Raw genomic sequence first — 27,630 nt, 5'->3', positions numbered from 1 at the left:
ATTTTTTCGTTGTTGTTACGTTAATATGGGTATGGGCTGGTCGAGGTGGGTGTGGTTTGCGAAAATAACAGATTTTTGAGTGGATAATTACAAAAAATTGTAAGAATCTTAAATTTTTTTTTCAGCAGAATTTGTAAGGTTTTTAATAAAAACTTTGAACATTGTTATTTTCGCAAGCTAATATTCTAAATTTAATCATTATATTGCACTATTATATTATGTGTTTTAATTTATGGTTATATTAAGCATTACAATTTTTTATTGCCTACTTGCTTCTCATGGTATTTTATAATATATTTAAACACTTTATAATTCGTTATAAAAATCACGACAATCAATGAAACCATTTTATATGTGATATAAATTTATATTGACACTACATTTAACATAGTGTAGTTCCAATTTATCGTTGCTTTTAACGCCCTTACACGAATATAAAGCATTTCAGCCCTGGTATTGTTGCAATTTAACATTAAACCCTTTTTAATAATAAAAAAATATAATCAAATTATGTTTTTTTTTTCATTTACATAGTTATGAGTTACTGCTTCGTTTCTTTCTGAACAGAACAGAAGAGTATCTGAGTAAAGTTTTAGCCATAGTTTCTAAGCTTAGAAAGCTGTAAGCTAAAAAATTCAGAAACAATTATTTTTACATGCTTTATTTTCACACAGCCATCACAATTATAATGCTATAATATGCCATTTGAAATGTCATTATTGCAATTCTACCATATTTTTCTGTGAAACTTACTATTTCTATTTCTAACTTAAACCCTTAACTTTTCCAGGAGGGCCTTCGCACCCGGCGCGTAGGAGGCTCCCTGTCTCTATCAGAGGACGAAATAGACTCTGAGGCCGAGTTGTATGATCCATTGAACAAGCGTGGTGGGGCCAGATGAGACCCGACCTTGCACGATCTGTGCAAGGCCCTGTATACATACGTGCAGAGTGAGCGCGAGAGCAGCGAGTGAACGTGTAAAGTGAAAGTGTGGGGTAAAGTGTAAAGTGGGGTAAAGTGAGACTTAAAGCCGTGAAGTGTAAATTGAAGGTGTGTAAGTGACAAGTAAATTGAGAACGTGTGTAGGTAAATTGAGAAATTGCTGGGAAATTGTAGTGTAAAATGTGAAGAAAACATATGTTGGTAAAATGTAAAATGACCAAATGTTGATAAAATATAAATTATCCGTGTTTATGAAAAGACAATTGTGCTAGTATGGAAATAATTGACTGAGTGCATATTTATGGATAAAGTGTGTACGTGTACTGTCAAGGTAAAGTGTAAGTTAGAGGGAGTAGGTAAAGTGAAAATTAGCAGTGTGTAGGCACGAAGTGTGACTATTGAGAATGCTAAATTGCTCATTTATCAGTATAAATCGTACATTTCTTGAAATTGAAATTAGATTAATCTTTCCAAACAAAAATTGTGTTATATATGCCAAATGTTATTATTATTAAATATTATTTAAAAGCGAACATTTTATTGAGAAATATTGATGTCTCGAAGTTATTTGCTTTGTAGAATCATATTAGATATATGAATAAATAATAAAGCTTTATGATTTTGGGGTTATTATTCATAATGTAAATATATGGTGCAAAAAATTATATTATAAATAACAATTTTTAATTTCCATTTTCCAAAGTACACTGTGATGTTTGTAATTCGAAGTATTACGCTGTATATTCGCTTCATAGAACATAAAAAAATGAAAATATACAGGAATAATGTAGCTTCCTGTTGGTAAATTCAAAATTGGTCGAGGAGTTTTGGAGTATAATTTGTACAGACATACAAAAAAATGTATTTCTTATAGTAGAAGATAGTATTGTAGATTAAATTTTCAGCTTGTTCGCCTTAAACTTGCTCAATGTATCCTAAGACCCTAACTAATATGTCACAGAAATATTCCTTCTGTAGTTATGTAATGATACTTGTAGTGATTCAAAAGTTTTGTGTTATACTATTTCAAAGGAAACCGATTTCTAAATATTTCGGATAATTGAAAAAAGTGCCATAAAAATTTAGCTTGTATGTAGAAAGATAAATTATCATTCATGAAAATGTAGTTTTTATCAAATTGTTTCTTTTGAATTCGGTTTTTATTGTATTTGAATGAAGCAAGTAAATATAAAAAAAATGTTTCTTTAATATAAACTATATTTTGATATGTACTGTGGTGTACAGGTTCAGAAAAAATATACCGGCCGAATTGATAACCTCCTCCTTATTTTGAAGTCTTGGTGTATAACAATACATCAATATGTAAATTTGGTTCATCAATAACATTTTAAATAAATTATGAAAATATGTATATGTGAAATGATTTAAATAATTGAGAATTGAATGTTTTAAATTAGAACTAATCTATGTGTAGAGTACTTAATTAATACATATATTTATTTCATTAGACGAAACAGTTGCAAGAAGACTTGATCATAATGTGACAGATGAAAAAATCACGATTTAAATCGTTTATGGGTTTAAACCCGTCAAAAATTACAAAATTCCTCTTGTAGTATCATTTTATTTATTACCGATTTGATTCTATAGATCTGGAAAATATTTAATATACGCACAAACAAATAATATTGAATAAATAAAAAACAGAAAATAGTTTTTGAATTGTCTACTTACCAGTTACCATATTGTATAATAATTTAACTGATGATTATTTTTTCCGTATACGATAAAAGTACCTATATTTTTATATTAATTTGTATTTAAAATGTTTATTCATTTATTATTTTAATTGTATGTGTATTATTGTATTATTCTTGGATAATATCACATTAAAAATAATCAATTGCATTATATCAGACTGTAATAATCTCTCAATGTGTTAATAGAACATTAATCAACAATATGAAGTATTTTAATTAGTACTACATTTATCGACACTTTGATCTGTACCTTAGTTAAATATCTGCCTGTTAGTATATTAAAATAATTCGGAAATGTCGCGGGCATATGCTAGCTACATAATATATTACATTTTGTATTTAACAAATAGTAAATATGTAACTTCTCGTGTAAGGTTTGTTTACATTAAATAAAATTGTAAAAATGTAAACAGGCCTTAACCTTTATCTAGATCTATTCAATGTGTAAACCCTACTCCTGTATTAGTATAATTACGACTGATTAGTAGCTTTAAGTTGGCCACCGTAGGCACAAATGTCGCATTAAATTACCAAATAACTCAGTGTGATTTACGTAGTTTATTGAAATAAATGCTTCCAAAATTATTATTGTCGTTTCATTTCAATCCCTATAAGATTGCCAATTAATTGCATATAATAAGCGTTCCTTGACTTCATGTATTCGTCGTAAATAGCTATGTACGTTTACCACCTCGGCGTTGTCTCCGAAATCATTTTTAATAGTTTCTACTTTTTCTATGCACATAGTTCGATAATTGTGCCCAGTTTCCAAACCGTAACTAGAAGTTTCCGTTGTGCCGTCCCACTCTTCGTGAGTTCGTATGCGTATTTGTTTCACTCGCTTCTCCCAATGCCACTTCATATGGCTCCTAACATCAGGACAGTCGCACAAATTGATCAAAACTTGCATAGCGCTAATTTGAAGCAAGGGCTTATTCGACCTGTAGCATAAATTCACGAGCACTCTAGTCAATTCCTCGCAAACTTCTTTTGCGCGCCATTTCGACCGCGTTGTGATCGTCGTGTAACACATTAAAGCTACTGCACTGATTCTCACTTCTGCTGAATTATGTATCAGATAGGGACGCAAAACAAAAGTCAGGTCATGCGTATCAGCTAGAGTTTTACCAACTTCATGTTTGCAGAGCTGCGTCATACAGTCCATTGCTCCTGATATTATTTTTGGGTCGTCATCTTCAAATAACTGCATCATGATTTGAAAAGCATTCGCTTTCAATGGTCTCTCCGCATCCCAATCAGCAAGATTAGTAATTGTATTCAGATGTATCGCTACAATTCCCTTGTGGTCATTGACAACCATTCGCAGTAAATCTTCAACGATAGTTTTGTTTTCCAGTATCTTTGCTAGAGAGCATCTGTGTTCTGTCAATGATTTTAACGCATTCGCCGCGACAAATCTTATTTCCTTTCTATCTCTGAGGATAAGCCACATGAGATTTTTAATAATTCTCGGTCGAGTCATAATCCTTTCTCTCCCTTGGCGGTAAGTCGCCAACGTGGTCAGAATCAGGCAAACCTTTTCTCGAATGACAGGATCTTCATTACGCATTAAGTCTATCAACCGATACACCAAGTGAATGTTTATTAGGTACATTGCATTTTCTGATATTTGCACCTAAAATGTTGATTTTAGAATTAGTTTTCTTGCAATGAAAGAGAGACGTAAGGTAATTGTTATTCTAAGTTATTACAAAATGACTGGTTTTATTTAAAAGAATTAACTAGTGATAGTTGAATCTTATGAGACATTTCAGTTGATAGTAATGTTCTGTGTTCATGTCATGTATAGAACTACAGAACTGGCTTGTTATGTTAAACCTCAATTTTATATCTAGGTCTTCTTTGTAAAAACCAAGAGAACAGAACTACTACTAAGCATTTCATACTTGATCCAGCACACTATGTAGCGCTTGCAATTGCACCAAATGGTCCGGAGAGTGCAGTTCTCTGTTGACAATTCTTAGCCCGTTGCGACCGAAGCCGAGACGAGCGCGAGTCACGTCGACAAGTGGCGCGTATAGCGAGGGCTGCATGGAAACTAGCCTTTGGGCTGGCGGCCGTTCTACAGTATTAGGGAATTAAAGTTTTGTATATTGTGTAATAGTTTATGTACATAATATTAAGTTTTAAATAAATTATGAACAAGATTGTGTCTTTTATTCCCCTTTGCCGCAAGTACTGATTTTTATGTATGGGAATCAAACTTAGGATTGTCACACACTAGTCAGGAATTTACTACAATTTAATCAAATAGGTGCGTTATGAAAAGCACTTAAAACAGTATCTCACTACAATTCATCTTGGTTTTTTATAGACAATAAAAATGCACTAAAATTTTAATTAAATAAGTAGCTTCCACATTCTGACGATAATAAATACAGGAATTTATTGCAGGGGTGCATTTCACACCTTTAATTATTGAGCGTCTAATAAGATTTTAATTTGGATTAGTTGGTGATCAGTTTGACGACAATTTTAAGTGCGTAACAAATTGATGTGGGTTCGAATCCTGTCGCACTATATTTTTTTTTTGCTTTCTTACAGTTTGTATGCGAAGAAATTGCATTTATCGATTTAAAAAGATTTAAGCTTTAAAAAGAGAATTAATTAACCTGTATGGGGGTCAAATTCTTTTTTCCCCATAGCTTGATCCACTGCCTTATTCAATAATTTTGGGTTCATGGCACATACCAGTTGTAAATACGAGTTTTTGTACGGACAAAACATGATTTATTTAAGATTAATTTATTGTAAAATAATTAAAAATTATTGTAAATGTTTGTAAACAGTATGAATGTATTTTTGCTTGACATTTGTTGTTTTTGAATATGCTGACATGTGAAAATACTTTCAATACTTTTACCAAAGAGATTCTTTAATTTTATTTTTAAGGCGATGAATATTGTATTATCAAATTCACAAAACCTAAAATTATTGTACTTTTCAATAAATGTTTTGCGTTTCTATGTTACGTTTATAAACCCTTTCTTTAATATTGCAATATCAAAATTAGTCCAATCGGTCCAGTCAGTTTTAGAGACAAACGCACAGAATCAATGTAAAGTTTATAAAAAAATTCCGATAGATGGCGCTATAAGGTAATTAGTTATTAGCCGAATTCGCCAAATTTATACAATTTATAGTGAATGTTTAGGTTCTTTATTACATTTCTTTATTCGGGACGGTGTAGAATCTAGGTATATCTTTATTATATCTCACAATGCAACCAAAGCTTCAGATTAAAAAACAACAAATCTTTATTAGACAAAGGGGCTGTGAAAAAAAAATACAAATATGTTTGAATTCCCTCTTTATTTATCATATTACATTCATTTAATAATTATAGTTCTGAATCTAAGATGCGGTTATCTCCGAGGGTATGGTGGTCGGAAGCCTTTCCTACGACACTTAGTGTCAATGATGAGCTGAGCTTGCCTCTTCAGGTAACATCTTGAAGGAATGTCTTCTTCTTCATCAGATACTGGAATTTATGAAGAATTGTTGTTTTATATTTTATTGAAAATTTATATTTAGAAAAGAATAACTTCAGCTCTCAGATTACAAAATAAAGTACAGATGGAGCATGACAACCGTAGAGGGAGAATGAACTATAGAGTCGTCATCGGCGTATACCCGAACGAGATGGCAAATCCTTACGTCAATGTTGCCAACTATTACAAAAACTTTTTATCCGAAAAACTGGCAAAATATCTATAAATGTTTGGGTATTTTTTTGTAAGATAGGTTTATGAAGAAAAAGACAGATTTGAAAAGATTTTGTTATTTATTAACTTAACTAGCGACCCGCCCCGGCTTCGCACGGGTGCAATGCTGATACCAAATAGTAAATACACTACAGAAAAATTATGAACGTTGTATATAAAAACATAGCGGCCCGCTCCGGCTTTGCACGGGTATAAAATATATAGCCGGCTGGCCGGTACCGCCGCAAACGCTACGACCCGCAATTTTTAAATCTGTACTAATATTATAAAGAGGAAAGGTTTGTATGTATGTATGTATGGTTTTCACGCATAAACTACTGGGCCGATTTTGATGAAATTTGGCACAGACAATCTTTAGACCCTGAGAAAGAACATAGGCTACCTTTTATTGCGAAATATGTACCACGGGCGAAGCCGGGGCGGACCGCTAGTATATATATATATTCACTGTTGTATTGTATTGGTTCTTTTTCCACACCACCTGTGAGGTAAGAACCTTAGGTGCGTTTTTTTAAAGAGGTATCCCCAGTAGGCCTAGTCCTCCTTTTTGGCATGCATCAATATCTGGAATAAATCGGACATTAGGTACTTTATATTATATCTATTACATTAACCATTGGGCGTGGTTTGATTATTGTAATTTCGGATATGGTCAAAATCGTGGTAGCGTACGTAGAGGTTATTAGGTAATGTGTAAGGAATTGTGTCACCCATTTATACGGAGGCGTTGCGTTTGCAAGTCGTAGATTGAAGGACGAGGGCAGAGTCTTGACTAGACAGACGAGAAGACTATGTTTATTCAAATTTCACCATATTCGATTTAGCATTTACAGCTTCACAATCAACTTTTTAAAATAAGTATTACATATCGCTTCGTATAAACATTGTTATTTTAAGAGATAGTAATTTATAAGGAATATAATAGCTAAGCTAACAATCTATACTAATATTATAAAGGTTTGTAATTATGTATGTATGTATGGTTTTCACGAATAAACTACTGGACCGATTTTGATGAAATTCGGCACAGACAATCTTTAGACCCTGGGAAGATGACTAATACAAACATAAAAAAAATCTTATAATTAAGAGTTAAGGATGGTGTTGAATCCTTGACCTTCAAAATCATTGACCTTTAAATAAAATTAACTTGTTATAAAAGTTGCGTACCTTGTCATCCACCTCAGACATTTTTTTTGTTGCATAATGCATCCTAACTTTTATATATTTTCCGCAGATGGATTTAATTAAAAGTGAGTAGTGACAGTCTAAAAATAATTGATTTTTAAAATGATCACTTAATCTTGAAAAAAGATTTTCATTAAGGCATCTTTTGAGACATTCTTGAGAAATAATATGAAAATAATTTTTCTTACTCATATCTCTATTTTGACGGAAAATTTTCTCACTAAATGTACAAATGGCAACTACATCTTTACTAGGATATTGCAGTCCCCCCTTGTCTTTTTTATACAAGAAACTTTTAAATTTATCCGCAGTCAAAACTGACGTACAATCAGGACACTTAAGTTCTTTTTTCAGTTGGCTTACAACAAACCCTGCGATATAAATAATAATTTGTTTCGAAAATTCGGTCAGTTTACTAGGATCACTTAAATAGTCGTGGTCATCCATAGTGCGTATAAAATCAATGTCACGTATCTCAGAATCATCAGTTTCATCTATTAGTTTAATTCTTTCAGTGGTTTTATTTATTGCAATTTCCGGTTTGGTATATGTTAGTATATTTATTTCCTGTAGAGGAATGCAATTACCTGTAGTGATATGTTTAAGTTCACCATGGACTAGCATCCGTTTGAAAGCGGATTTAAATTGTTTGGCTGTAGGGTTATTGTTAAATCCACCTTTAGCCCTAATCGCGCTAAAGAAATACTCCAAGTGATCTTGGCTAAGCTTATACGTACACAGAAATTGTAAGGATTCACTTCTGGCATAATTTTCGTATAGAAAAATTATCCCTCGTATACAAATCATAAAGCCCAAAAATCCAGTCTTTCGGTTTGTATTAAGGATGGGCATGCCACCTAAATGTAAGTTCATTAAATATTGATATATTTGTTCAAGAATCAATTTAGTATTTAAAAAGTTTCCCTCGAATAGAGGTTTTTTATGTGTATATGCATTCATATTTCTTGAATTTAATATGTCAAACAAGTCATTTATATTTTTAATAAATTCTACTGTAGCCTCCGAATTTGAGAAATTATCAATTTTAAGTTCTTCGTTACAAAATTCTATGGCATCAGCAACAGAATTACTGAAAGTCTGAGCAGCCAACTTTACTTTCATGATCTGTTGCCTAAAATTCATATGAGATCTTTTCAGTTTATTAGCTAGGTGAAGTCCTTCATTTTCCTGCAAATCAATTAAATGTTTGATGTATTCCCAGGAAATAGTGCGTCCCTGCCTATCAATGATGGGTCCTTTCTGAGCCAAAGTATTCCGTACTAATTTAAGCATATGTGATGGATCTGGGTATATAATAATTTTTTTGTCACCTACTTGGAAAGTAGGATCTATTTGAGTATCTTGTAAACAACACCCTAATAATTTAGCCATTGCAAAGTTTGTTGGACAGCCATCGAATGTAAGTGATAAAATTTCTACTCCACATTCATCATGAACGGTTTTAATACAGGTCTGAACTAAATTGGCTTTTTGATATGCCGAAATACCATCTATTAAAAAGTACCCTAAAGGTATTTTCCAACTACCATTTATAGCAGTTAGCATAAAGACAAGGGCTTCCTTAGCTAATTGACCACTACTTATATTATTGCCACAATCTACAAACCCTATACAGTTTTGACCATCAAAATCTACATGCTTTCTAATAACCATTTCATCGAAACATAGGGCGCAAAATAATTTGCGAAATGGATTCACTATACTATTAGCTAATTTGAGTAGTTTTATTGCTTCTAAAGATTCTCTACTGATCCCTGGACTACCGTCTATACACTGGTACCACCGTGAAAGAGTTCGTGGGTGAGGAAGGCATGTATTGAAATATTTTCGAACATGATCGTAGGCTCTTGGACTTATAAAGTGGAGAGTTAATGCAAATTTTCTTAACTCTGCAGAATACTTCCTAGGTGCGGATTCTTTACAAATATATCTTTTTAAAAAGTCCTTATTTGCCGTTTCTATAGATGACAAAACATCAGCAGATTCTTGATTTATTAAACATCGGGCTTTTAAATCTTCTAATATGCTGCACAGTTCTGCATTCTTTTTCTTTAACCGCCACGCTCTTGTCCTCAATACTGCAATTTTCTTTTTTCTTTGCTCGGCTACATGTTCTTTATTTATTAATTTTTTTCTTAATTTGATTTTTCTCGGTGTTTCCACCTGGAAAAAAAAATATTAAGTTATTTTTTGCAAACTGGAAACAGAAATATAGAATAGAAAAAAATCTTTAATTAAAAAGTATTAAAATAATACAGTTTATATATTTGGGGAAATTAAAGCATGTATTAGTTCAAAACTATGTTACAGGCTTTAGATTCCCCTCACAATTTTAGTAGATTTGATGCCTATTCCAACTTAAATAATTTTACAATTTAAAAAAATATAAGACCACACAAATGTACCTAAATAAGACAAAATGTACTACTTATACAAATAACTCTAAACAGTTACAGTGCTCCCACGGTAACTCTTCAAAATATATTTTTTGGTCACGCTATAAAACCACGCTGTGGCAACATTTCCTATACGCCATTAAAGAATGATATCACTTCGGCTGTTCTTTAACATTTGCTACGGTTTTAGTTATTGCGCGAGCACTATATAGTTTCACAACGGCGGCTCCTGCTCCTGGCTCCGTGATCGGCCACAAGCGCTGTCACCATGCGCTGGCACCGGCGTGATGAAATTATTACTATACTCTATCTACTTCATTGTTTCAGAAATAAATGTATTCATTCATTAATTTATTGTTGTACTCTTATGAAATAATGATATACCTCAAAACTTGGTTCAGGGGCTTTCGACTGTTTGCTAGTACTAGGTAGCTCAGTAATATCCTGAAAAGATAAAGTTTAACTTCGGTAAACCAGAAAATTCAAATAACATAAATGTACAAAATGTACCCAAATGAAATTATTACTAACTAGCTATGTCCCGCGGTTTCACCCGCATTGCTCCGCTCCTGTTGGTCTGTTGAGATAATATATAGCCTAAAGCCTTCCTCGATAAATGGGCTATCTAACACCGAAAGAAATTCTCAAATTGGACCAGTAGTTCCTGAGATTAGTGCGTTCAAACAAACAAACTAACTCTTCAGCTTTATAATATTAGTATAGATATATATTTCACCATAATTTTATAATATAATCAATTTACCTCAAGACTTGGTTCAGGGGTTTTCGGCTGTTCGCTTGTATTAGGTAGCTCAACAACATCCTGAAAAGATTAAGTTAGTTGAATCAGATAATACTTAGAATATCCATGTACAAAATAAAAGGTGTAAAAAAACCGGTGACTAATCCAGGCTTCACACATTCATATGAGCCGTGTACACACACAACAACACCACATAAACTTCCTCTCCACGGTATGTCGTGCAGTTCTAAAATAGTGCAGTGTTGTTGCTCGTGGGAAAGTGCAATGAAATTATTAATTTACCTTAAGACCTGGTCCATGGATTTTTGATTGTTGGGCAGTACTCAGTCGCTCAACAATAATATCCTAAAAAAATAAAATTTGATTTAGTATAATTAGAAAATACATATATAAAATATATAAAAATAAATTAATAACTTGTTTTGTTTATTATGTAGACGTAGCAACAAAATCGGTCTATGAATATTTAAACTACAACATTTAAATCCAAACTAAACGCATCACAAAAATTACTCACTGTTGTAAAAAGTGTTGGAATTGCATTGGGCATCAAATAGGTTTTTTTTTTCGTTTTTCGAAAATAACGCGACTCAAAATGTATAGAACATATTCTGTGACTTTTTCCTGGTAACCAGTTCTTCCTTCCGGTAGCTCGAATCCATCTGTTTAATGTACTTGTTTCTTTTGGAAACCTAAAAAACATATTATTTAATATTAAAAAAACATTTTCACGATTTTGGGGAAAATTTTACCCTGTACTGGTATCCCTAATGTTAATCACATGATTATACCATTAATTTGAAACTACGTAAAAACAAATGGCGTCCTGAACAACAAGAACACTTCGTAATTTAGTCGGATAACACAAAAAAATGTTTACGTCTATTTCGATGAAAATATTATATATTTGTAGATAATTTCACATTAGAGTTAATGAAAATGTATCAACTATATCCAGTTCTATAAAACAATATACTTCAAATAAGTTTACTTACGTGTGAAAGGTAATATTTGGTAATCTTCGTTCCGGCCGATTTTTACAACCAATCACACTACAACGCACCATATTTTCACTTAAAGTCGGATTAAAACAGATCACTGTCAACGTTTATTAAACTTTGAAGTCACTTAACAGCGAGAAAAAACAGAAAACTAGCAAAACAATGGACTGTAGCCGCTTGTTTGGGACAAACTGCCTTTGTCCCCAACAAAAGAAATCGCATAACATGAGAGAAACAAAAAACAATGTTTCTGTCTCGCTTGCTCTTAGCTTTATAGTCATAAGTGTATTTCTCTCACGCATTACTTGTCATTTTAGTGCCTCCTCTATAGTTCATTCTCCCTCTACGATGACAACCGCCCGTCGCCCTTGTCAAAGAAAATACGAAATCAAAAACAAATACGTCGCTGCACCAGTGCTATAGCGCATAAAGTGTCATGCAATACGTCAAAAAGGGTTTGCAATTTTAGTAAAAAAATGCCGTCTTGTGATAATAAAACGCTGTAAAATTTGTTCCCGAAATCAAAAAAAAAGATAAAACATCGTTTCACAGGTTTTCTGTACATTATTTGGCTGATTTATTTCTTTAATACGAATAATAATTTTACAGATATGAAGGAATACAAAACTTCAACGTATGTTGCCAGTATTTTGAAAATGAATTTGCCATTTTTATTGGTAAAACGGTAAAATGGTTAAAAGATCTTCAGAGTAATGCTGTTGGATTTTTTCGATCGTGGATGTGATTATTTGTATAGTACACTAAAGGTTCATGATAATTATTAGATTATTTTAATAAGCATAATACATTATTTTGTTACTTTTATAAAGCTTAAAAACGTCATAGTCGTTTTCGCTAGCGATTTAATTTATGTGAACTCCATGATGGATATATTATGATGAAAATAAAATGTCCCGTATCCTCGACTAAAAACTACCGCTATTCGTATATATTATGAAAAATAAGAAATAATATAATTATTATAGTTAATATTGAAACTTTTTTTATGTAATTTATTTAATAAAAAATTGAATACGATTATTTTGTCCATATATAACTTTAGTAGGCAGGTACTTTATGTAATAAAAGAATTTAAATAAAAATTAAAACTTGACTTCTCATTTATGTACCTATATAGCCTACGTCACTACCGCCACTAACATAATAATTCAGATCATTGCAATGAAACCTCACAACTCAAAATCGGTCCAACGGTTTATACTGCAGGGCGTGTCAAAGAAATATTATACATACATCCATAAACTCGAAAAACATAACCCTCTTTTTTCCGTAGTCGGGGAAAAATTTGGGAAATTTTTCAATATCTGGCAACATTACACGCACACAGAAGCACCGTGTACATACAGTGCAGCGGCGAAATGACAGCACACATAGCTTTTTTGAAAATGACGATAATTTTTTCGGTTTAGTTCGGCAACGCTCCATCTGTCTTTTATTTTGTAATCTAAGCTTCAGCTATATAACATAATGACTTATTTTTTAAAGGTACACGTGTCATGCGTAGTATTGTCACGTAGTATGGGTTTATGTCACGTCATGTGTAGTATTGGATGGTTCATTGCGTCCAAAGCACAACTCGCGGCTAAAAAACTTAGCATACTAGGCAAAGTGCGGCAGTATTTCACACCTGAACAGCTTCTTAATCTTTACAAAGCGCAAGTTCGATCATGTGTGGAATACTGCTGCCACCTCTGGGCAGGCACTGCCAAATGCCACCTTGATATTTTGGATGCGATGGAAAGACGAGCCAAAAGGATTATAGGTGACGACCATTTATGCGAAAACCGCCTTCAGAGTCTTGGTCATCGCCGCAAAATTGCCAGTCTTTCGGTGTTCTATCGCCTACACTTCGGCGAATGTGCAACTGAATTACACAGCCTCATCCCTGCTTGTCCTTTTTTCCAACGAACATCTAGGCGCACGGCAGGATACCATCCCTACTTAGTGGAAATGCCGACAGCTCGCACAGCACGCTTTGCGTCTTCTTTTCTAGTGCGAACTGCAAAGGAGTGGAATTCCCTGCCGGCATCTGTCTTTCCGGAAAATTACAACCTGGGTTCCTTCAAGAGACGAGTTAATAGGCACCTTCTAGGTAGACGTGACTTACCATCTTAGACTGCGTTACCGCTTTCCATCAGGTGGGACTGCGGTCAAACGTCCGCCTATTACAAATTAAAAAAAAAAAAAAAAAAAATTGTCACGCTATTTGGGTTTATGTCACACCATGCATATTACAGTCACGTCGTATACTTAGTGCTACAAACTTATCTGACCCGACTGATGTCGATTTCACTACTACGTAGTTCCAGTTTTTTGTTACCGGGTCAGTTAAGTTTGTGGCACTGTATGTGTATTATAGTCATGTCAACATGATCATATTACGTTTTTTTACTGTAACGCATATTATATGTATTTTTTTCATGTATATCTTACCGGTCGGTTTGCCGGGCTCCCTCAGTGCGAGGTCCCGATACGCAGGCGCAAGTCGCTCCGAGTCGCGCTGTGTGCTGTGGCTCGGCGCTGATGCCGCTACTGACGCCGCTACACTTGTCGGCTGTTCCAATATGTTAGTGTAAGGAAAATTGACTAAAATGACATTCAAATAATAATATATTATAAAATACATAGTATAGCCAGGATGTTAGTTAGCTAGTTTAATTTGTTCATGTATAATATTTATTTATTTATTTATATACACTTTATTGTACAATACCAGTAATAAAAAAAAACATATATAATTTAAGTTTAACATGGAGAACATGAATATGGTAAGTGCACAATTGGCGGCCTTATTGCTTAAAGCAATCTCTTCCAGGCAACCGAAAAATAAAGGACATGTACGATGCTGGTTAAGCGCGAAGACGCAATCATAAAGAAAAATAAATAAATAAATAAAATCAGGGATAAGAAAACAAAATAAAAAAATATTAGATAAATAGTAATGTATACAAAACTTAATAATATCAATATTACATACATACTACATCAATACTTAAAAAAAAATAATAATATAATAATAAATAAGTTAGTTAGTTGCGCAACCGACGAAGAGAAGAAGCAGAGGCATATACTTTTTTCTGCACTTCCTTAATTTGATCACCCCAGGATAAGTTTCGTTATATAATAGTTAGTTACCTAGCATCTACACTAATATTGTAAAGCGGAAGAGCTTGTATTTTTGTTTATTAATCGCACTAATCTCAATTCTCAGGAGCTATCTGTCCGGTCCGATTTGAAAAATTATTTCAGTGATAGAGTTTAGATACCCCATTTATCGAGGAAGGCTGTATATCATCACGCTAAGAACAACAGAAGCTGAGCAATGCGAGTAAAACCGTGGAGCACAGCCAGTAAAATATAAATAAAACAATCTACTTATAATTGATACAGTCCTTCGTTAAAATAGGCATTATAACTCACATTAGAAGGCATAGCAACGCCATCTCTCGGCCGTTCCACAAGCGTGCTATGTTTATCCCTTGCCCGTTCAAGCCGAACGGCCACTACACGTATAGTTTCCTGTACGTCACGTGCTTCTGCCGTCCATTCCGGTGTTGGTGGTTCCGGGACTACTGGCTATTGGATAGAAAATCAGCTTTTACTAACACAAGTTCATATGCTAAGGCCGGTTGCAGAGCTTCACCGACCATCAGTGCGTACGTCAGTCGCGCTTGTCATATGTATGGAAATACGCGTGCGTATGGTCGGTCTAGCTATGAACGGTTTTGTGAATTTCCATACATATGACAAGCGCGACTGACGTACGCACTGATGGTCGGTGAAGCTCTGCAACCGGCCTAAGGTCGAGGTCGTATAGGAGGTAGCAACGTTGACAAGTGAGCATTTTAGTATAGTTGGTTCTTTGATATGCTGTTCCTCTTGCTACTTCGGTTAGAGTCCGGGCTGTCTGGCTGGCCGCAGTGGTTGCGTTTAATAGTGCGCATCTTATCTGCACAGGAAAATATCCTTAATTTAAAGTCATTTTTTAACGCGTAATTTTTAATCTTTTGCCTTTAGATAGATCAATTAGACATACATTTTTTATTGCAAGACGTTTTTTTCGTTGTTAAATAGGTGCCAGACGCAATTTTTATTTCAAAATAATTAAAATATCATCGAAGTAAGTGAAATTCCATCAACATGAGTCCCAGTGAAGGATAAGTAATCACTGTGTTACTTATACTATAATATATAATATTCATTTTACTATTTACAGTTTTTTGCAACAATCTACCATATCGCCTCCTTTTCCCAACGAACCTCAAATAGGACGTTAATGTAAACTTGATAAAAACCAAATATCATCAAGAAATTAAAGACTTTTTAACGGATTTTAAACGCGATTTATTCATTGTATAATTATTTTCCCAAGTCTTTAATTTCAAAATGTATAATATTCGCGTAAAATCAAACACTAGAAAATACAAATATCATCAAATTCATATTTATATCCAAAAGTGTAATAAATATGAAACCATCTATTAAAAATATTAGTTTACTAATTATTCAATATAAGTATTAAAAAAGGATAATACAATATAAATAATAAAGTTATTACTTACCTTTTAAGCGGACTCATGTTGATGTAATTTCACTTATTTCGATGACATTTTAGTTATTTTGAAATAAAAATTGCGTATGGCACCTATTTTACAACGAAAAAAACGTCTTGCAATAAAAAAATTATGTCTGAAGGATCTATCTAAAGGCAAAAGATTAAAAATTACGCGTTAAAAAATGACTTTAAATTAAGGATATTTTCCTGTGCAGATAAGATGCGCACTAATAAACGCAACCACTGCGGCCAGCCAGACAGCCCGGACTCTAACCGAAATAGCAAGAGAAACAGTATATCAAAAACCCAACTATACTAAAATGACTTTTTTTTAAACGTTGCTAGCTCCCGTACCATAATGTAAGTATATGCCAAAGTCAAACTTTGAGCCAAGTTAAAGTAAATAGAAAACACATTTAATTAGAAAATTGAATTAGACGAATTCTCGCAACTCATTCAAGCCACGCGGCAACCATGCTAACTGTCCCTTGCATAAGATCCTCCATTTTTAATCATCAAAAATTGATTTTTATTCATAATAAATGAGTGTTTGAGAAAAATCATACAGATTTCACTATATTTTACTTATTAAAGCCAAAAATTTAACATAAGCTCACCTCCAGCAATTTGCACAGATCGTATAACAATTTCTTGATATCCAGGAGGAAGCTTTCGAGTTCTTCCAGTTCCTTCTTCAGAGTTTCGTATGATTCTTCTTCTTCTTTTATTGCTGTTTTTAGATTCATTATTTCATCTTGACCTCTGAAATCATAATTAGATTAAATTTAGCAAAGAATACATTTTTGTCAATACAGTTTTGTCAGGAAATTATGAAAATTAGATCTTCTTATTATTTTAAGCTTCGTTTTCACTCAATTATCGATCGTATAGCAGATCGTTTCTACCTTTAATTTATAGCGATTTTCCCAACAATTTGTACTTATGATTTAAACCTAACAAAGCCTATTTTGCCAATAATTTTTCTGAAGTGTGGCCTACCCCTGTAGTCCACTCACTCGTCCTTGTCCTTGACGGACGCGAACTTGTAGCCCTCCAGCTCCACCATGAGCGTGGTCTGCGCTCGCTCCAGCTGCAGCTTCTCGTCCTCGATGCTCTGCTGCAAGTGTAAGTGTGGCCTACCCCTGTAGCCCACTCACTCGTCCTTGTCCTTGACGGACGCGAACTTGTAGCCCTCCAGCTCCGCCATGAGCGTGGTCTGCGCTCGCTCCAGCTGCAGCTTCTCGTCCTCGATGCTCTGCTGCAAGTGTAAGTGTGGCCTACCCCTGTAGCCCACTCACTCGTCCTTGTCCTTGACGGACGCGAACTTGTAGCCCTCCAGCTCCGCCATGAGCGTGGTCTGCGCTCGCTCCAGCTGCAGCTTCTCGTCCTCGATGCTCTGCTGCAAGTGTAAGTGTGGCCTACCCCTGTAGCCCACTCACTCGTCCTTGTCCTTGACGGACGCGAACTTGTAGCCCTCCAGCTCCGCCATGAGCGTGGTCTGCGCTCGCTCCAGCTGCAGCTTCTCGTCCTCGATGCTCTGCTGCAAGTGTAAGTGTGGCCTACCCCTGTAGCCCACTCACTCGTCCTTGTCCTTGACGGACGCGAACTTGTAGCCCTCCAGCTCCGCCATGAGCGTGGTCTGCGCTCGCTCCAGCTGCAGCTTCTCGTCCTCGATGCTCTGCTGCAAGTGTAAGTGTGGCCTACCCCTGTAGCCCACTCACTCGTCCTTGTCCTTGACGGACGCGAACTTATAGCCCTCCAGCTCCGCCATGAGCGTGGTCTGCGCTCGCTCCAGCTGCAGCTTCTCGTCCTCGATGCTCTGCTGCAAGTGTAAGTGTGGCCTACCCCTGTAGCCCACTCACTCGTCCTTGTCCTTGACGGACGCGAACTTGTAGCCCTCCAGCTCCGCCATGAGCGTGGTCTGCGCTCGCTCCAGCTGCAGCTTCTCGTCCTCGATGCTCTGCTGCAAGTAGTTGAGACGGGAACTGGTCTCCCGTTGGGCTCGGAAGCGGTCGAAGACTTGTTCTGGTTCTGTTACTCCTGCAAATAATATCTTTATTTAGTAGTAAATGATCTTGAAGCCTGAAAGAAGAAGGCAAATTTTAAATGTATAAAGAATAGAATATAATATGGCATTCAAATGCTTTATATAAGGCCCGCCTCGTGATCGAATTTTTTCTATTCTTTATAAAATTTAAAATTTGCCTTCTTCTTTCAGGCTTGTTTTGACGACCATATTTGTCTATTTAACACGTTCACTGCGTAAAAAATAACAATGACATTCAGCTGGTGCGGTGGCAGTCCAAAAAAGCACCCACTTGACTTTCTTAATGTGCGTGGCAGGCCCTTTCGACACGACAGCTCTGCGAAGTATTAAAGCTCTATTATCTTAGCCAACCCATAAAGTATCTATGATTTTTTTACAGTTTTGAAATCTTGATGAATCACTTGTCTATACATTGATCCCGCCCCTGGATTCTCTAAACAGAAATTGAGAAATTAGCAAATGAAATTGTCAGGCCGCCAAGGCCTGATCCCGCACCAAAGTGTAATTTTTATAGTGATGTGATAGTGAAAGAAAATAAAATATCGAGTCATTAATTATATTTAAATCTTATAAGCACTAAGCCAAACATAGTAGGTAATTAAAAACAAAATTAAATACAATTCTTTTTATATACTTAATTAACTTTAACTATTTAATGTAATTACCACGATATTATTCGTAACCAAGTTATCATGGTCTTGACATAACATGACGAAGTTTTGTTCCACTCGGACTAATGTAAATATCATTTCTAGAATCAGGGTAGTCATATTTTTTTCTTTTAGGGAAAATTTCTTCGTCACTTATGTCGTCGCCGAGAATACTTTGGCGTTTATAATTGGCTGGGCGGATTATTTTATTTTCTAAAATTGTGATTTTGCTGTTGGATGGCTTTGGTTTTGCTTTTGAAATATTATCCTGTATTTAATTCGTTTAGTCTCTTCGTAATCGTCTTCAGTATCACTATCACTTACATTTTCTAGCGTTATTTTTTTTACGATGCACCATTTTGAAGTCGATGAGCGCGCGTCCTTCTTTTGACTGCACAACACTACTGGCGGCTCAACGCGTACGCATCTGCACAGTGCGGCAACAGGTCGCTACCGGTCACCCACCGAAACAGGCCCGCTCCCGCACTGAGGTAACATTTTTAAAGTCCTGTGCGGCGGAGGTCGAAAACGACCTGTCGCGTAAGTAAACTGCCTATATTACTACATTTCTTGTCACAATTCGAAAACTATATTTGTCTCTATCATGCTCGTAAAAATGCCCAGAAAACCTGTTCCGCACAAGCGAGAAAGACCTGTTTTTTCCGCGCGCACAGTGATTTGGCACAGCACCAGGCCGATTGTGGGTGACCCGCAGTGAACGTGTTAACTATAGAACTTAGTTCTTGCAATGTCGTTATTGAATAGTAGTACCTATTATCTGAATAAACAATATTTTTATACATACCGGTGAGCTTCATAAGTCGTTGGAATATTTCCTCCATCTCCTGATCTGGTGATATTTCTTCCACAGCAGGTTCGCCGTCCATAGAGCCCGTTGAATCTTGGCGTACCGGACGCACTGTAATTTGTTTATTTTTTTATTTTAATCAGAGAGATTGGTCAGATGAAATACTAAATATCACTTGGAATAAACGTAAAAAAAGCTTTTGATGATGAAGCAACTACAATCGTGATTTTCACTTTGTACAACACTATAGATCATTTTATTGATGCTAAACCTTCTTGTGAACTGAAATCAAACAAATCAGCTGCATCGAGTAATTTTCATAAACAGAAAAACGAGTAAAAAAATAACCCAGATTTTATTTTTCACTTTTTTTTTCTTCTAAATTCTCCTCTAGTTAATCTTTTCATTGCATTCTCGAAATTAATAAAAAATGTTCGACTTTTTTTTACAATATCCTCACAAGCAGGTGGAAAGATCCGTTTCTCAAGCTTCTCCATCTCCCGGCGTCGTTCCTCAAACCTCTGCGCGAAGTACGCCCTTTCAGCAGCTCTAGAATGTTCCGCGTCGTGCGCACGCGCAGCTTCTGCTGTGGCTGCTGCGGTCGCGCGTATACGCATGGATAATGCTTCGTCGCGGACGTGCTGTATAATATGGATGATTTTGTTTTGTTTTTTGTAACTCTTTTGTGTTTATTTGGACAACAACACAACACTTTATTTGGACGACATAACAATCAGTAAGTACCCGACCCGACAGATAGTGCCTTTTACTATGTAAATATGCACTATCTATGCACATATATTATACAATTATATTATATTGTATAACAAGCTAGATAGAGAAGTACGCTCTTTCAGCGGCTCTAGAATGTTCCGCGTCGTGCGCACGCGCAGCTTCTGCTGTTGCTGCTGCGGTATAGCGCGTATACGCACGGATTGAGCTCTTTAGCGTACCTGTATGCTATTTTAAGAGTGTATTTAATATTTTTTGCATATAAAAATTATTTGCACGAGACATGAATTTTACTTCTAATACCAAGTTATAATAACAAAACTCGTCACGTATCATTATACTTATCATATTATAAATAACAATTCAAGTAATAACGACCAACCTCGAGTTTCTTTATCTCCTCCTGTTGTTTTTTCAGAAGATCTTCTATTTTAGCTAGAGAACTTTCAAACTTCACGGAGTCTTCTACGAGCGCCTGCCTAATACACAATCATAGGTATATGCAAGTCAAAAATATCACAATGGTATTTTGCATAATTTAGTTTATGAGTATACGTATTAAAAACAATAATTAAACTAAATATGAATGAAGAAATAAAGCTTTAATTACACTTATGTCGTTTTTACACGCTTTTTTTCTAACCTTTAAATTAAAGATTCTAGTATACAAGTAACCTAGATCCTGATAAGACTATGATGAATTCGTGCGTTTTGCACCTATTGGAAGAACTTTGAAATATGTATTCAATAATGTTGTACAAAATACATTAATCGATAGACAATTAGACATTATAAGAAAAATAAGTTTAAAAAAATAGGTACTTTACTTGATAGACGCGTATTTCTTCTTGACCAACTCTGCTTCAGTCCACTGTATCAAAACTGTGTGGATCTCGTTTTCCAAATGGGAAATGTGCTGAAATAACAAGTAATTTATGTGATCCAACTTATTATAATATGCTTGATTGTGGGCAGATGATTTATTTGCAGAAAATTATTAGATTAGAATGAATCATAATATTTGGATAAATACATAAATTATTATTTTTTTTAATAATTAGTTGTCGTAGGGCAACGGCGTTGTCAAGATACGACAGAAGATACGAGTTCGAAATTCGAATCGGGCGGGATTCGATTCTGTCGCATCTTTTTTTTTCTATTCTTAATATTTTTCTCTATAAAACTAAAAAAAATTAAAGAAAAAGTATTTTCAACAAAAATTATAAAATTACATCAAAAAACAAAAATTAATATCAGATGACCTACTTATTTTGGGATTTTTATTGGGTCTTTGACTTGATTATTAACTTTTAAAGGCGATTTAATTCTCAATAAAGTTGTTCAATTCTTTCAAATATTTATATTTAATGCATTTTAATTTCGTATGCTATGAAACTAAAAAAATATATTCGTTAATATTTAAATCGTTGAAAATATTATGTTTCATATTGATTGGGATGTTAAACTAACATTGCTATAGATGGCGTGGGGTGTCCGAAAAATCAGTCTACATGTGGCGGATAAATCGTTGAACATACCTACATACATAAAACATATAAATAAACTCCTTCTTTTTGTAGTTGGGAAAAATATCAGTAAAATTACCTTTTTGGATCTAGTTGACATCTTCGACTTAACGAGGTCACTTTTTGTGCTTTCAATCAGTAATTTCTCATATTCTTTCTCGAATTCTTTCAATTTTTTCTTTTTACTGCCTTTCTCGTACTTTAAAAGGTCCAGCATTTTTCGTTGTTCTATGACTTTTAAATCTAGATTGTGGATAACCTGTAACAATGTAGAAAGCAATGTCACAGATAATAATATAATACATTTTACAATAATATACTTAGGTGATACCTACTTAGCGTGAATTTTGATATTTCGATAATAGAAACAAAGACTTCCTATTAAAAACATTTTTTCATCTTTTAATTATAATTTATAACGCATCTGTTTAAATAGGTATTTAAATACTACGAGATTTTACACATTTAAAATAGAAAATTAACTTTAGCACAATAAAAAAATAGTTATACCTAGGTACCTACCTATAAGAAGAAAAACCGGCCAAGTGCGAGTCGGGCTCGCGCACAAAGGGTTCCGTAGCAGCAAATATAATAAATTACAGTTAAATCAACCTATCTCAAAAACTATAAGAGATACTTTGATCAAACCAAAAATCGTTGAAAGAGTTAATTAGCATGCATCACCTCTATTTTTTTTAGAATTTTATACCCCGTAGTTATAAAAATAGAGGGGGGGGGACATACTTTTTACGACTTTGAGAGCTGATATCTCAAAAACCGTTCACTTTAAGAAAAATGTTTTTTAGAAAACTTTATATCATTTTAAAAGACCTTTCCATTGATACCCCACACGGGTATGTACATCGAAAAAAAAAATTTCATCCCTCAGTTACATGTATGGGGGGCCCCACCCCCAATTCTTTTTTTTACTATTTAGTGTCATATTTTTGTAGCGGTTCATACAACACATATTCCCATCAAATTTCATCACTGTAGTACTTATAGTTTCCGAGTAAATCGGCTGTGACAGACGGACAGACGGACAGACGGACAGACGGACATGACGAAACTATAAGGGTTCCGTTTTTGCCATTTTGGCTACGGAACCCTAAAAAAACGCTTTAAAACACGGTTTACCTACTAATACAGCTTTCAAAATTCGTAAGTCTTATGTACCTGATCAGCAGTTTTATTCCCCACAGGACAGACCTCATTCAGGTACTTCTTTATCTGCGCCTCCTCATCACTGATCACCTGCCTTGCTTGTGCGAGTTCTGTCAATCTTAGTTTGATTTCACTCTTTAGAGTGTCTATGAGATCGTTGTTCTGTTGTCTCTCGGCTTCGTTTTCCTCGTAATGCGATTTTCTTTGACCGTCTATTTGTATGTAACATAATAATCCATACTAATATTATAAATGCGAAAGTAACTCTGTCTGTCTGTCTGTCTGTTACTCAATCACGCCTAAACTACTGAACCAATTTTCATGAAATTTGGTATGGAGATATTTTGATACCCGAGAAAGGACATAGGCTACTTTTTATCCCGGGAAAATGACGCAATCCCGGAAATCCCACGGGAACGGGAACTATGCGGGTTTTTCTTTGACTGCGCTGGCGAAGCCGAGGGCGGAAATCTAGTATTTATATAAATTATTATATAATAGGAACTCAACAAGGAGTTTAAAATTTAAATTGCACAAGTTTTTTCTTTGTATAAATTGGGGGCGAGTTGTTAATTCTTTAATACATAATACCTATAATGTGGGTACTTATTCAAAAATTTATTTTATTTATTCATTAGGTAACTACCTAGTTACTTACGAAAAAATAAAAGCAAAGGACGTTACTTATCATAAGCTTTTTTATGGCCAAAATATTCAAAGAGCAAAAGTTAGGGACGTGTTAGGGACTTACGAGCATAGGGTCCCTAGTCCCTACCTTCTTACAGTTAAACTTAAATACCGATTAACCTAAGATTACCGAATTTTATTCTACTATCTACTAATTCCTTCTTTACCTGTAAAAGAAAATGAACAAAGCATAAGACTGATTACCAACAATATAGAAACTAAAATGATATGTAGAATCGACCAAACCTGATAGCTGTATTTTCTTTTTGATCTCAAATATTTTAGTATTAATTGTTGTCAGACGATCTTCCGTCTCTATTTCAAACGGATGTTTATGATAACACAGGGCCATTTTATTTTAATAATGCCTTCTTGGTATTTTCGAATAGTTCAACAACGAATTATCGATCAAATTGTCCTTAGGGTAGCAACTAGCAACAGTGCAAACAGCTATTATCATTATGACAATTCGGACAATAGATAAACTTTAAACTGACAAAATAATATTTGTAGTAACAATTACAAATAGATAGTAACGACGGTGATAATAATAATTCCATTTTGAAATTCACCCCTTCGTACATAGCAAAATAGGGGTACAGCGCCATCTCTGTGGTAGACGGTAAACTACGAAGTTTGAAAGCTCTCGCATTGGCTACGAAGTTCGAGCGGTGTTGAATTGCTTGATTTCTCCATTGAGTCAACATTCCTTCGCGTATCTTTGTATGTGTGCGTTACAGCGTTCTCACGGTTCTATTTCACTTGCAGGACGAATTCATAACACAAATAATATTTCAGTATTCTCAATTAAGTTAAATCTATTAGTTATGTACTATTTCAGAGTCTGTACGGCCTGAATTAATAAAATACAACCTGCGCGCACGCACACAAGCTTCGAGTCCGCCATTTTGATTTACCGTACGCTGTGTATTTACTATTTACGAACAAAGCCGTCAGATGCGAGCGGGACGCGGCTGCGCATGTTCCTACCGGGTATTACGTTATATTTGAACGTGTTTACCGCTAAAATGACCAAAACACAAGTGTTTTCAACATAACAACAGTTCAAAAACAAAATGAAGTGTCAGTTCTTACTATTAGTTCCGTGAAGTGTAAAATTAAGTGTTGAAACGACAGAGAAGGAATAAAACAAATGTGTGTGATCCATGTGTGAATGTTGTGCTGCAAGATGTGGTCGAGAAACTTTATACCGGATTATGGGATTAAATTATCCATCCTCCTTTTGCTGTCTGCGATAGCTGCTAGGATTGATGGCGTCGAAGGTAAGTGAAACAGACATCATGTAATTTAGAAGTGGTGGAGCTTATGAAAGCGCCGAGGGATAAACCGGCTTTGTTGTGTTGGCGCGCCGTTGTACGAAGCTTCGCGCGCGTCGTAAACATTTTCACCTGGCCGGTTTATACCTTGGTTCTCACACTACCTAGTACTTGTGAAACTAGTCGTTTTAAAAACGGGAGTGAAGTCTCATCGTGTTTTTTACATTTTAATTACACCGCCTCTGTTGATGTTGCTGCGATATTAATTACTTGGCTAAGCTATAAAACGTAGCTTTCGTTTTGCATTCTTTGAATCAATCGCGTATGTAATTATTCTAAATAACAATTCTAAGTTAAAAGCTTTTTGTATGATAATCATAAGAGACGCTGTACTGTCTAACCTTTCTACTAACTATAATAATCCATATAATAACAAACCAATTTATCACATTGTTTTACGAATTGCATAATAAAGCTTGCAATCAGTATTCTAAGCTAAAGGGCCAATCTTGAAGACTACTACCAAGGACATTGAAAGCACTAGATTTCGAAGATAAGATCACCAGTTCAATTCCCCACATAGCACGCACGACGAGCGACAAACTAACACGCGGAATACAAATTGTTACTTCTGTTTCGTATTCTAAACACTCACCCACGATTTCTGTACTCCGCTCTTTGGTTGGTGTTTTTGAATATTGATCAAGTATATTATTTTATTTTGTAGAAAGGACCACTTTAGACGAGAAATGTCCGAGAAAGTATTATCTGAATTCAAAACGTGTGCGCGACATGTTCCCGAAATGTATAATTTGACTTTCCCTAATATTTTTTGTGGGGTACTATTGGATAGATTATTTTATACTGGTATAAAATAGTAGTAAGTAACTACCTACCTATCTAATTCACAAATCGCTGTCTAATCTACGTGTCTAATAGGTATTGTAGAACCTACAGTGTCATTTTCTAAGTAGAGAATACCTACCATCAAACTTGTATCTGTACCTATGTAAGAAAAGCTCTGTTTTCTATAGTATTAAACTGACAATAAATTATGCGTGACATGATTAAAATACCTAACTAATAACTATTATAGAAAAACTACTGATTTATATACCACCTGTCAGTGTTAATAGCAATTGTCAAGTTTCTTTATTCATTATACTCTTACTTCTTACTTCTACAAAATATCACTTCTTACGGCTCTAAAGCTTATCTAAGAGAACAGTAAATCAAAGCCATAACAATAATTAACAAATTCGGCTGTAAATCCCGAAGCAATAACAAGTGATATTGTACTTTGAATTTACTTACACGTATTCGCGGTAAAAGATATAGAAATAAAATATGTGTTTTTAAATACCTTCGACATAATATAGGCGACTCGTGCAAGTTCCCGCTAGTTACGGCATTTGTTCCCAGTTACACAATTAACATTCTGATATTTGCAAATAAATTGCAAACTGTTTAAAAATCGCGACGTGTTTAGTTACAACGAAACGGTGCGCTTGTTGAACAAACATGGCGGGCCAATTTAAAAACAATCTCAATTAGCGTTCAATTGTCTTCTATACTATTCCGTCGTTGATTTGAGTCCTGCGTGTTCTATTTTCAAAAACGGCGCCAAAATTTTTTTTTCTTTTTCATAATAAGTATGCCAATTTTTTTTCTTCTATGTCAGTTCCGCAAACATCTTATAAAACTCAAAGGTGACTGATATAGTGATCTATCAACGCACAGCCCAAACCACTGGATGTATCGGGCTGAAATTTAGCATGCAGGTAGATGTCATATTATCATAGACGTCCCCTAAGAAAGGATTTCCCGAAATTCTTGCGGGAACGGGGAAAGACGGGGATGCACGTACAAAGTCGTGGGCGGAAGCTAGTTTTAAAAATATTTTTAGATTGTTGATTAAACATTTTCAATTTGTATAGGTACCTAAATACAATTTTTTTATGAAATGGATTGATGATAGTAAATTGTAATAAAAGAACATAATAGTACAGATTTAAATTTTATTTGTAAATATTGTGAAATATACTTGAAATGTGACCAAACCTGATACACTTCATTTTTATTAGAACCCACTTACCTATTACTATTTCAAAATAATAATTATGCATCCCGCCCTCCGCTATCACAATCAGACCATCTAACAAATGCTGCGCAAAAAGTTATTTATACATGGCAATATGTGCAAAATTTGCCATGTGTGTCCTTGTGCCCCTATCAATAAAAAAAAATAAAGGGCCGCCATTACGCGTGCATTGTGTTCAAGAGCAGCATCCTTGTCGCGATGTCGGGAATACATTGATCGTTAAATGTATAATGGGTACCTTCCGATGACGAAATGTTTTAAAAAATGTTGCCTGCTATGATATT

General features: G+C 34.8%; 4 protein-coding genes across 10 annotated transcripts in view; 2 read left to right on the top strand and 2 right to left on the bottom strand.

The window, feature by feature from the left end:
• The window catches only part of LOC123704995 (neuropathy target esterase sws), a 33,264-nt gene extending 30,016 nt beyond the window's left edge, over positions 1-3,248 (top strand). For 4 of the 6 annotated variants that reach the window (XM_045653574.1, XM_045653540.1, XM_045653547.1 and 1 more), the window contains one exon: positions 791-3,248. In XM_045653574.1, the coding sequence (XP_045509530.1) occupies positions 791-901 (111 nt within the window). In that variant the 3' untranslated portion in view covers positions 902-3,248. The remainder of the gene's footprint in view (positions 1-790) is intronic. The other 2 variants (XM_045653556.1, XM_045653566.1) reach the window with 1 other exon arrangement.
• Positions 3,235-5,434, bottom strand: LOC123705106. Its single transcript, XM_045653734.1, has 3 exons — positions 5,297-5,434; positions 4,571-4,746; positions 3,235-4,299 (listed from the first exon to the last, which is right to left on the bottom strand). The coding sequence occupies exons 1-3, from the start codon at positions 5,409-5,411 to the stop codon at positions 3,265-3,267; spliced, it is 1,326 nt and encodes a 441-aa protein (XP_045509690.1). The 5' UTR covers positions 5,412-5,434; the 3' UTR covers positions 3,235-3,264.
• Positions 5,435-6,049: 615 nt separating this feature from the next.
• On the bottom strand, positions 6,050-24,320 carry LOC123705056 (spindle pole body component 110). Its single transcript, XM_045653629.1, has 12 exons — positions 24,215-24,320; positions 23,294-23,493; positions 22,197-22,376; positions 21,419-21,507; positions 20,974-21,070; positions 20,320-20,500; positions 19,857-19,970; positions 18,217-18,394; positions 16,972-17,116; positions 15,220-15,375; positions 14,233-14,353; positions 6,050-6,165 (listed from the first exon to the last, which is right to left on the bottom strand). The coding sequence occupies exons 1-12, from the start codon at positions 24,318-24,320 to the stop codon at positions 6,050-6,052; spliced, it is 1,683 nt and encodes a 560-aa protein (XP_045509585.1).
• A 616-nt stretch (positions 24,321-24,936) lies between these two features.
• Positions 24,937-27,630, top strand: part of LOC123704982 (neurogenic locus Notch protein) — a 127,721-nt gene continuing 125,027 nt past the window's right edge. For both annotated transcript variants that reach the window (XM_045653524.1, XM_045653514.1), the window contains exon 1: positions 24,937-25,251. In XM_045653524.1, the coding sequence (XP_045509480.1) occupies positions 25,143-25,251 (109 nt within the window). In that variant the 5' untranslated portion in view covers positions 24,937-25,142. The remainder of the gene's footprint in view (positions 25,252-27,630) is intronic.

Source organism: Colias croceus, chromosome 2 (genome assembly GCF_905220415.1).
Source record: "Colias croceus chromosome 2, ilColCroc2.1".
NCBI classification, from domain to species: domain Eukaryota; kingdom Metazoa; phylum Arthropoda; class Insecta; order Lepidoptera; family Pieridae; genus Colias; species Colias croceus.
The sequence above is the reverse complement of the archived record's forward strand: the minus strand, read 5'-3'. Positions and strand labels throughout refer to the sequence as shown.